The sequence below is a fragment of the Fragaria vesca genome, linkage group LG1 (genome assembly GCF_000184155.1).
Source record: "Fragaria vesca subsp. vesca linkage group LG1, FraVesHawaii_1.0, whole genome shotgun sequence".
Taxonomy (NCBI): Eukaryota; Viridiplantae; Streptophyta; class Magnoliopsida; order Rosales; family Rosaceae; genus Fragaria; species Fragaria vesca.
The window spans coordinates 7,664,715-7,676,032 of record NC_020491.1 but is presented as its reverse complement, the minus strand read 5'-3'; the positions used below and the strand labels follow the sequence as shown (position 1 = coordinate 7,676,032).

The 11,318-nt window shown below is 37.0% G+C and overlaps 2 protein-coding genes across 2 annotated transcripts in view; one reads left to right on the top strand and one right to left on the bottom strand.

Annotated features, from left to right (window-relative positions):
- The window catches only part of LOC101294878, a 2,748-nt gene extending 872 nt beyond the window's left edge, over positions 1-1,876 (bottom strand). Inside the window, exons 1-4 of the mRNA XM_004287664.1 lie at positions 1,641-1,876; positions 916-1,006; positions 685-775; positions 299-391 (exon numbers count right to left, since the gene is read on the bottom strand). Of these exons, the coding sequence (XP_004287712.1) occupies positions 299-391; positions 685-775; positions 916-1,006; positions 1,641-1,701 (336 nt within the window). The 5' untranslated portion in view covers positions 1,702-1,876. The remainder of the gene's footprint in view (positions 1-298; positions 392-684; positions 776-915; positions 1,007-1,640) is intronic.
- A 3,469-nt stretch (positions 1,877-5,345) lies between these two features.
- Positions 5,346-11,012, top strand: LOC101294588 (MLO-like protein 8-like). The gene is made up of 15 exons (XM_004287663.1): positions 5,346-5,613; positions 6,236-6,293; positions 6,462-6,670; positions 7,111-7,227; positions 7,442-7,502; positions 7,639-7,727; positions 8,195-8,269; positions 8,349-8,437; positions 8,520-8,569; positions 8,667-8,707; positions 8,811-8,984; positions 9,576-9,611; positions 9,701-9,768; positions 9,972-10,032; positions 10,413-11,012. The coding sequence occupies exons 1-15, from the start codon at positions 5,416-5,418 to the stop codon at positions 10,851-10,853; spliced, it is 1,767 nt and encodes a 588-aa protein (XP_004287711.1). The 5' UTR covers positions 5,346-5,415; the 3' UTR covers positions 10,854-11,012.
- The last annotated feature ends 306 nt before the right edge of the window (positions 11,013-11,318 follow it).

The following is an 11,318-nucleotide window of genomic DNA, read 5'->3' as shown; positions in this document are numbered from 1 at the left end:
CCGGTGTATATATATATATATATATATATATATATATATGCAATGGAATTCAAGCCGCACACCTCCTGTCACTAAAGACACAGTTCCTCCATATCACCATTGGCTTTGTATCTCGGTAGTACTTTTCATCATTACAAGGTTTGGAATACAACTAATTAGGAATTGTGGCATTTGGAATCACACTATGATTCCATGAAAAAGATGAAACAAATCTTTCCCCATCCTATGAATCTTGAACTGCACAATCCTAACCTTTCTCATTGCCAAAAGCAAAATGCAGGGGCAAATAAATACTCACCTCTAGAGCTTTCTCTTCATCATATATGAATTTTGGCAGCTTCCTCATCAAATCTTTTCTATCAGCTCCGGCTACCGCAAGTGCCTTGCTTATCTGAGATGGATATCATTTGTCAGTCAAGTGCATGGTTTGGAGTCAATATACATGTTGACTCTTTCTTTTGACGAGCTATGTAGCGTTATAGGCGTATACCCCTGAGCCCACATTAAACGCTCATCTTTTCAAATCACTACCATGTCATATGTCACTTAACCAGATAACTGCATAATTTTACCTATACTCGAAAAGGAGAATCTATGGTGGAGAAGGGGGGGTGTTATGTCCTCAATGCACAAGAACCAGAGTCAAGTAATATGCGATACATAGACACTGACAAGTCATCATACCTGAGGTGCATACACGCAGCCTAATGCTCCAACAATTATGCCTCCCAACACAAATCCACCAACGAAGATGCCAGCAGTACTTTTTCCACTACTGTACGTGCATAGGAAAGACATTCAAAAATCTAAAAGGATAATATTGAAAACCATACAAAGTTACACTTATGCACACATATATCTCATAGTTACTGCTATACGATATCCTAAGCAACTGACAGAAATGTATATTCATACCCTGCTCGCACAACAAGTGTCCTTTTGTTTGATGTAAGCTTGCTGGGCGTAACATTCACAATACAGTGGTTCACTGGCTTTGTAGAGGAACCTAGCATCAAGCATTGGGAAACAATTAACACAAAAAAAATTGAAAACTTGAAATTCAATGCAACTATTTAGCTAATTGCTCGTTTGTTCAGCACAGGAGAAGTGGCAGACTTAGACCCTATCTACCATGCAATCATACATTGAATGAAGCAAAGCTGAAAGAGAATCAAACTCATACAACCCAACTAACATGCGGAGAGATAAGTTGAAGTGGCCAACAGCGATAAATGCAGAAGCTAAAACACACAACTGTTGAGCTCTATGCACTTATAGTTCAAAAAGTTCACCTCTTGCAAGTGTTACTTGCCTAATAATCTACTCTTGATTATACCCTTTATTGATCCTTTCAGATTTTCCCTATTAATGTTCAGCTGCTTAGCTCACTATAGGGATTGAAGATGGTACTTAACCCAGAACACTACTCCTTTAAGAATAACCAAGGAAATCACAGAAATGGGTAATTCTTACATTTCAGTTTCATCATCTTCTAGAAAAAGCAGCCTAATTTACTGGATCAAAGACCCCATAGTGAATAAACACAATTGATCCTATTGCATATATCAACTAGAAATGCAAGTACTTTGATTGAAATCACACCCAAAAACAAAAAAGATGTGGCGGAATGAAAAGATTACCAGTCAAGAAGTGGGTCTTGTGATTCTGAACTGAAACGAAGGAGCTCGAAACAGCACTCATGGTTCTTCAACTTTACAAGACACTAATACCCAGCAACAGAGAGAGAGAGTTTTAGAGAGAGAGAGAGAGAGTGGTATTGCAGGAGTACCCACAGGAAACAAATTTTGGTGTAAAGACTTCACTTTGGGATTATCGACACTGTGGCCTTGTTCTTAGCTTCAATCAAGATCATACATTTTTTAACTACCATTTCTTTTTTGTAACTTTCTGAAATCCAGAGAGGAGGCTCCTCTGTTGGGCCTTTAGCGCCTTTTTCTTGGGCTGACAATGGAACAGTTAGTTCTTTTGGTCCACAAGTCTGGCCCCAAACCAAACTTTTGTTGATTGTGACACACTGAAACCATCACATAAGGTTACATTCAATCGAGGAAGATATCAGTAGTAAACATAAATTCTTCATTCTACTTCCTATTAAAACAGCGACTACAGTGGATAAGAATTGATGAGGACTCGACTCAACTGCAACTTAACTTATTTCAAAGTCTCAATATATCTTTAGAACTAACCTAAAAAAGATACGACCGCTTCCAACATCATATACCAAAACTGTAAAACATTTAACATACGATAGAGAGATCAAAACATTAGATGGTATATCATCAAAAATTAAAAAAACATATTATGATGGTGGTCGAGTTTGTTTTTGCTTATTATCAATAGAAAATAAGCAAAAATTACTTTCATTGATAAACAGTGAATCAGTTGTGCATTCCCCATAATCTTTTACTAACAGCTAGGTCTTTTGAATTTTCTCAAGAACAACTATTTGTTTATTTTTCTCATCAGGGTCTTAGACATCTAAGAAAGTCGACCAAGCACAGGTAGATTAAAACAAAACTTATAACCGGATTGTTGTAACTATTAGAACAAATTCTTGTTGAAACTTGAAAGGACCAGGTTTAATGAGAAGTTGAGAACCTAGAAGGGCAAATTGTAGGAAGCAATCCATAGATTTTGACGAAGCATTTATATTGATCTAAAAAAACAATACTAAAAAGAAGGAAGCACCGGGGTAGTGTTACTAGTCAGCCAAGTCCAAAATGACCATTTACTTGACCTTTCAATTTATAATTAGCTCGTCAACTAAGTCCAATTCAAGCATGACCCTTTCAATTAGAGATGAGATTGTCCAAACTCAAATCCTGAATTGTAGAAAATGATGGAGATGACTTCGATGTTGATGGGGCTACTACCAGTTCACGTCTAGGTTGCTCGTTAATCTTGATTTGGTCATGAAAAGTATAAGATATATATATAAGGTCAAGTGGTCCTATGACGTCTTATGCAAAAAAAATTAACATGATCACATACTCTTATGTCTTGTTTCTAAATGGTCCCGAATTAACAAATTTTAAATTCATGGTTGTATTGTGCTGATACGTCATTTTTTAAAAGTATTTGTTTAAACAATACAAACTCATTGAATATATCGAATGCAAAACCTTTAACAAGTGTCGCGATACTTTTACCATATGAGGAATTACATACCAGTAATCCCATTTGAGTCATTTCGATTTGCCCTTGTGTGTATCCGATTGCAATTTAATGTATATAATTTAGCTCTAGTTACACTAATATGAATCATCGATCTTAGCTTTAAATCTTCCCGCTATCCAAGTTTGACGTAAATCCTGCACATCTGATGATTAAACAAAATGGAAATGGCACCAACTTTTTGGACGTGTTGGGGTGGCAATTAAAGCTGGCGTATAGTCTGAAAAGAACAAGAAGAAGTGAAGAACAATGACTTTGGCATGGATTTAGCTCATGATCGAGCTGACCATGCCTCGTACCCAATCTGGTATTTTTCTTCGTTTTAGACAGAACGGAGTATTTTTGTATTGCACTAGTGTGCCTAATATGCTTTTATTATAAAGCTAAATATAAAAGAAGTTTTGTCAGATTATGTAAAGGGAAAAATGAAAGTGATAACTATTTTATTTAATATCTTCTTGTTTTTTTTTTACCCCGTGACGTGAAGTTTTTTATTGATCAACTAATATAGGTACGTAATAACATAAACATAACTCACTATTATGGGCTACGTAAAAATTGAATCATGTGAAATAACCTTGTTAAGTTAGAGCGAAGAAGCCGCTCTAACATCTGTTGCGAGTCGAACTCACGACCTCCCGCTTATAAGGGGAGATTTATGTCACTAGATCAAATGGTGTTAGATAAGACTGCTCATTTTTTCATCGTAAAAAAGTAGTATGCATTAGTTTTATTATCAACTCACTCTCGATTAAATAGTTTTAAATTAGTACAGGTTGTGCGATACTAAAAAAATATCCAAATTGACACATTGACAAGATCTTTACAAAGTTGTTAGTATTTCAAAGTACCTTATTATGTAATAAGGATTGAATCTCATGATTCAAAATCATCGAACGAATCTGCATGTAATGCACGTTAATACTAATATATTACCATACAATGAGCATGACTCATATAGAAATACCATAGTGTACGACCACCATTTCCATATGCTTCGCAGACACATGAAGAGAGAACACAAAGCATAAACAATGGGGACTGCAACTCTGCAAGATCTGAGGAAGAACAAGATCAAGAAGATAAATATATACGAACTAGATCATCAAAGGACGCATGTGCTCTTGGACCAGACAAAACAAATGTGCTGAAAATCCGAGAAGAACGACAACAAGTTTGTGTTTCTCTTTCTTTACTTTAATTATATTTTTCCCTTTTCACTTCTGGGGTCAACAACTCCACCCGCCTCCATGTCTGAACTGAAGCACACTCTTCTGGTCATCTTCTATGGGCCTTTTCCGGTGGTCTTGCATTTTCAGTGGTCTGAATAGATAATGAAGATTTAGAAGATCAAGAGTGATTTCCCCGATTTCCTCCGAATCTAGTTATGATCATGTGGCATGATCGGACACAAAAATCATAGTCACCGAAATCTAAACGCAGATAATCGTAACTTTGGTCCGATATTTGTTATAAATGGTCTATTAGTGGTTCTGTTTTGTATTATTCATATTACTTGTAACTTCTTCTCTGTAAATACAACCCATTTAATTAAAACAAAAAACAAAAAACCAGCTATCCACATCAAAACCAATATTTCTTGTGATGGTAATTTACATAACAGCAAAATTTCAGAGTAATTAAATAAAGAAAAACGTGAATCTTCCCCCAAATCCACGCAAACTGATGAAAAGGGCGGGGACCCTATTATCCCGATAATTATTGCCATTGTTTTTCTTCCCCATTTTCAATCCTGGTACTCATGGAAATACCATCAAATACAGAGCCCAAAAAGACAGCCATGATGAGCTTAGTCGTCTCTGTTTGACCTCATCAGCCATGAATATCTCGCAGTCACCCCCACCTTTCCCCCTACATTAATGCCACACTCTCATGGAGTCCATTTAAGTATTACCAACACTTGCCAATTTCATTTCTTTCTTGCTATTTATATTTTGGTGTTCTCTGCCTAAAACGTTATAAAACAGAACAGGGTGTGTTCCTTCCTTGCTGTTGCTGTCAGCTCCTCACCGAATCAAAGCTGCTCTTCCTAAGCTATTTCTCATCATTAAACAATTGATTCTCCGCGTAGGCCCAGAAAAGGAAAACTCAGTAAACGATTCTTTATATAAAAGCCAACCTCCAGATAGGAGCTTTCATCAGACAACACCAGTTTCTGGGTTTGATCCGTTCATATTGTTTCTTGGGAATCTTGCAAGTATGCGAAAGATGTCTTGTTTATGTTTGGTTATGTGGTTCGGGCTGTTGGGTGTGGCTATGGCGGCAGAGGAGACTACTACGACGACTACGGCGTCGAGGGAGCTGGACCGGACGCCGACGTGGGCCGTTGCCGGAGTTTGTGCTGTTATCATCATCATTTCTTTGGTTTTGGAGAAAGTCCTGCACACAGTCGGAACGGTACTAAATCTTTTCCGAGACTAAAAATTGGTTTCTTTAACACTCTTTTTTGCTGTGGTGTGTTTTCTTGGTTTACTGATGGGTGCAAAATCGTAGATCGCAATTCAAATCGTTTTCTGAGGCTATTATAATCGTGGTTCGACTTTTGTGTGCTCTGCTGATCATGGTCACCATTTTTGTTCTAATTTAGTCTAGAGGCAATTTGGAATTGACTATAGTCTGTTTCATATGATGGAGGCTTTTAATTACAGCAAGCTACTTTTCCTTGGTGATTGGGAGACTCTGTTTCTGCTTTGATCTGGTTGACTTGGTAATGACTCTTTTGAGCTGTTTCGATTGAAAGAAGTGCAAAGTGATGGAAATTTAGATGAAATGATAATGTGTAGATATCAATGTTCTCTAAAGTTTCTTCATTTTACAGAATTCTTTTCTTTCCTGTTTCTTATAACATTGTCATGGCTGCTGTTGTTATAAGATTCATTATTTCAAGTCTGTCCAACCATTTATTGTTTGATATGAGGAAGTTGGTGTGCTGGAAAGAACTTTTTGTTAATATGGGCAATGCCACTTCATAATGGTTCTTTTCATTAGCTTTCTTCTTTTGTTTACAATTTCAATGCAGTGGCTTTCAGAGAGGCACAAGAGAGGTCTGTTTGAAGCTCTGGAGAAGGTTAAAGCGGGTAAGATGAAGTTCACATTTGCTCATACTCATGTTCATCACTGATGGTTAAAGTAATTCAATGCTTAAACTAACTTAAATATCTTGTAATCTAACTATTTTGGAATTGAATCTTGCATGAAACAAACAATTGTGAATAAACAATTGACTTGTGACGATATTATTGCAGAGCTGATGATTTTGGGTTTTATTTCACTAATCCTGACCTTCAGTCAAAGTTACATAGCCAAAATCTGTATTCCGGTTAAGGTTGCAAACACTATGCTGCCATGTAGTTTAGCTTCAACTGAGAAGGAGGAAGAAACAACAAGTCGCCGAAGACTCTTATCAACTGACCGCCGGTTTTTAGCTGAAGCAACTACTACCACATGCAAGAGCGTAAGTGTTCCCTATTCTTCACCCCTAAATTCGACCGTTTGATTGATATTAATTATGCAAATGAGATGTCCAAGCATGTATCTTCTGTGGTTTGTTCTTCGCTCTTACAAAATTGTGGTCACATATGGATAGAACAATTCATTTTCTCTAAACCCAAGGGTGGGTTCAGTGGCTTGTTCTTTGCTCTTACAAATTGAGGTCCTGAGTCTGCTACATTAGTTTCATTTGGACTTCCTGTATTTCAGGGATCAAAGTTACTTTCCCTGCCTTCAATCCTCTTTTTTTCTTTTCCTTGTTAATTAATTAATTATTTGTTTATATATTTTTTCAAGCATGCTACTGTTCCCATATAAGTTGAAGATTTCCAAATTACAAATCTCAACTAAGAGCAAACAACTATGCTCTAATTGGATGTTAACTTAACTCATTCTTGTGACCAGGGTTATGAGCCACTTATCTCCATTAATGGATTGCACCAATTACACATCCTCATATTCTTCTTGGCTGCCTTTCACGTAGCATACAGTGCTATCACAATGCTTCTTGGGAGGCTAAAGGTATGGAAGGTCTACATTTGCATGCTTTTGTGTGTATTCTTTGCAATAAAATGTCCATATATATATGCATACATAAGAAAAGTTTCTACATTGATTAAATGAGATTATGGAAATATGAGTTTATGATGCAGGCTGAACTTGATGAACTTGTTGGGTCCTTGATCCATGCTAACATCTATGTACTTCAATAACTGCTGAATGTTTCTTTCCACAGATTCGAGGATGGAAGGCATGGGAGGCTGAGACTTCATCCCATAGCTATGAGTTCTCAAATGGTATATGATCCTTTCATGTACAGAAATTTTCCAAACTCGAGGCATCCCCCTCGTGATTGACAGAAATATAAAAATTTCATGTATTCATAAATATATTGTGATAGAAGCTAAACATGATTATGTTTTTTCTGCGCAGATCCTTCAAGATTCAGACTTACTCATGAAACATCATTTGTGAAAGCACATACCAGTTACTGGACTAGGATTCCAGTCTTCTTTTATGTTGTGAGTTATCTTTAACTAAGTTTCTGATTTTGCAAAAGGCGTATTTTGAACTGCACCAAATTTTCTGTTTGCCTTTCATTCATAATTTTTTATACTTGAGAATAATCAATTGGATCAAGGCACCTTGTACCTTACAAGTCAAGGTAACTTTTAAGTCATGGCTGCAGTAGCTATAGTTATGTTCTTAAGATGAACACAATTGACACAAGTTGCTATAAAAAAAATATATGAAAGTTGAAAGTTAGTATCTTAGTATAAGCCTACAAGGTCACTTGTACTTCTATCCAACAGATTTATATTTGGCAAATAACTCGGTAGAAAAGAAAAAATAATTGTTAGCAAGGGCAATCAGATAGTCAAAACCTAGTAGGCTGCATTCAGTACCCTACAGTATGCAATCTTAATGTTTTTCAACTCGTTTCTCATATACTATATGTTACTAATGAACGTACAATTTTCTACTGCAGGGATGCTTCTTTCGACAATTTTTTAGGTCTGTTAGTAAATCTGACTACTTGACAGTGCGCAATGGATTCATTTCTGTGAGTATTATCAGTTGCAACAGTTTCTGATTTTCATATTGAATCCGCCATTTCATCTCATGGATTCACTGTATTATAGGTCCATTTAGCCCCTGGAAGTAAATTTAACTTCCAAAAGTATATCAAGAGATCGTTAGAGGATGACTTTCAGGTTGTTGTCGGAGTCAGGTATTGTCAACATTTCTAGTGTACTTATCACTATCTTGCCTTTATCGCTCAGAATCCTGAATTTGCTTTTTTCATTTGACAGTCCCGTACTATGGGCATCATTTGTGGTATTTTTGCTTCTTAATGTTAGCGGTAAGCTGCTTCTTCCTTGAGATCTCCATTTTCATATTATTATGTGCTTTATAGTCGAATGAAGTTGACCGACATTTCTCTTATTCTGTTCTTTCAGGATGGCAAGCACTATTTTGGGCATCCACGATCCCTGTCATTGTAATAATAATTTTCTCTGAAGAAAAGATATATGTCTCTGTGTAATTATATAGATATATAGATTACTTGCAAAGTGAAGTTCTTACCAGTTAAGTAAATGCAGATAATCTTAGCCATTGGAACAGAACTTCAATCCGTTCTGACCAAGATGGCTCTGGAAATCTCAGAAAGGCATGCAGTGGTTCAAGGGATTCCTCTTGTACAAGGCTCTGATAGATACTTTTGGTTTGGTCGACCGCACTTGGTTCTTCATCTCATCCACTTTGCGTTGTTTCAGGTATTGCATTACCTACTCTCTCTCTCTCTCTCTCTCTCTCTCTCTCTCTCTCTCTCCTGCTTTCTTAGATTACAAAATGTTAAAATCACATTGTTTGGTGATTTGAATTATTTCCTAGTCTTCTTATTTAATCATAGTGAAGATTGTCATCACAACAATTTGTTTAAGAGAATTCAAATTTGTCTCTAGTCTTTTACTAGTCGAAATATGTAGTGTCTGTGGATGATTTATAAAGTTCAGGTGGTTTAGATCTTATCCAGTCCGGAATTAGTGTGTAGCTATATCACAAGCTCATGTTTCTTCGATCTCAGTCTGTATTAACTTGAATGATGCTCTATTTCTCATGTTAACTTTTTACAACACACTATGTCAGTTGCTTAGAAATGAGAATATTCGGCATCCTCTTGTTGCCACCAAATATCTATGTTATTAATTCTTAGGTCAGAGGATAGATTCTTCAACTGCAGTTTCAGTGTTAATGAGTAATCAAAAGTACTTTTTTGATACATTGAAATTCCTAGAGTATAATATTTTGAATTATATTTCCTTCTCCAACCTCTGACTATCAAATCGGTTTACTGGCACATGCAGAATGCGTTCCAAATTATATATTTCTTATGGATATGGGTAAGGAACTGTTCCCTCTTGATATTTATATCCCTTTTTGAACGGTAACTCATGGCTAATTAAGTATTGAATGACAACTTTCTCTGCAGTATTCATTTGGGTTGCAATCTTGCTTCCATGCCAATTTCAAGCTTGCAATCGCAAAAGTGATTGTTGGGTAAGCATTAGACTTGGGTCCATACTTCCCCTCTCCATTCTATATTCTTACTTTGTTCTGATGGAGTGATGGGTGTTGTATTGTACAGTTGGTGAACTTAATTGGTTTTCCCTTGCTAGAAAAGAGTACATGGTTTTGATTCCAGTGTCCTTGGATTGGTTTTGATTGTTATCTAAATTGAATTGGCGGGTTTTGTCTAACAGGGGTGGAGTTCTATGTGTCTGCAGCTACATCACATTGCCACTATATGCCCTTGTAACTCAGGTACTTTCTTTTTGCCTCAATCCTGAGTTTCTTCATGCAGTTGCTCATATTTACGAGGGCAACAGCATCTACACCTAGAATTTGATGAAATGATCACCACCACAAAAGGCCACAGAACATAAAAGAACCCTTATTCAGTTTCAAGCCCCCCATTTGATATGCTAATATGCTCTTGGAATCTAAACAATCTTCTCTACAATCGCAAACTTAAACTACCTTTTATAAGTTTCATATCAGAGGAAACTTAATAGCTGTTGTCTTTGGAAAATCTTAAATCTCATTTCTCATCTGATGTCTTGTTTTATGTGAATACCTATGGAAATTGTACAAGATTAAAGTAGATGGAAAATAACCGAAAATTAATGTGGTCAATGTTGCAGATGGGTTCAAACATGAAAAAGTCCATCTTTGACGAACAAACATCCAAGGCCCTTAAGAAGTGGCACAATGCTGTGAAAAAGAAGGGGCAAGGAGGCAAGTCCCCTGCTCGAACCTTGGGTGGCAGCACTGTTGGTGGCAGCACCGTTGGTGGAAGCACTATTGGTGGAAGCTCATCCGTTTCAGCCGTGCACACCTCTGGACCTACATTGCACCGTTTCAAAACAACCGGTCACTCAACCCGCTCATCCGTTTATGAAGATCATGAGGCATCTGATCATGAAACTGATCCTTTGTCACCAGGATCATCAACAAATTTTATAGTAGAAGTGGATAAAGCTGAGCAACAAACTGAAATAACCGAGCCACACCATGAGGAGCAAACCACCATCGAAATGGACGAGTTCACGTTCACAAAGCCTGATCTAGCAAAACAAACATGATAAACAGCACAGCAGCAAGCAACCCTCCGATTTTTGTTGGAAATTTTTTTGTTACTTAGGCAGAAAGGTCAGTGAAATCACTGAATTGCAGAACATTTAGCCGCACGTCTTGTACATCAAATTGGTTGTTCATATATAAATCACTTGATCTTTGTATTTTGCTCAATGATTCAGCCGAATCTCATCTTTTCTTTTCTTTGTTACTAAAATGGTGACCGAGTGAGCTATCATTCTGGAGCCGCAAGGTGAATAATAATAATAGAATGAAAAGGTTTTACTGCTGAAGCACGTATTAAACCACACGGAAACGCATGCATGCAGAGACCCAGAATCATCGATTTGCAGAGAAATGGCCAACAGAGGTGCCCGAAGATGGTATCTTGAACATCCTATATATCCCATGGTGGACCCCACTAAGCTCGAATCCCTAGACTGGCACGCCCCGAAATCCTCTGTTCGAGACTT

Excerpts from the sequence above, each read along its gene's own strand:
- LOC101294588 (XM_004287663.1), top strand. The coding sequence starts at position 5,416 with ATGCGAAAGATGTCTTGTTTATGTTTGGTTATGTGGTTCGGGCTGTTG. Across the intron at positions 7,728-8,194 it reads TTCCAGTCTTCTTTTATGTT|GGATGCTTCTTTCGACAATT; the intron begins GTGAGTTATCTT and ends TTTCTACTGCAG. Across the intron at positions 8,708-8,810 it reads CATCCACGATCCCTGTCATT|ATAATCTTAGCCATTGGAAC; the intron begins GTAATAATAATT and ends AAGTAAATGCAG.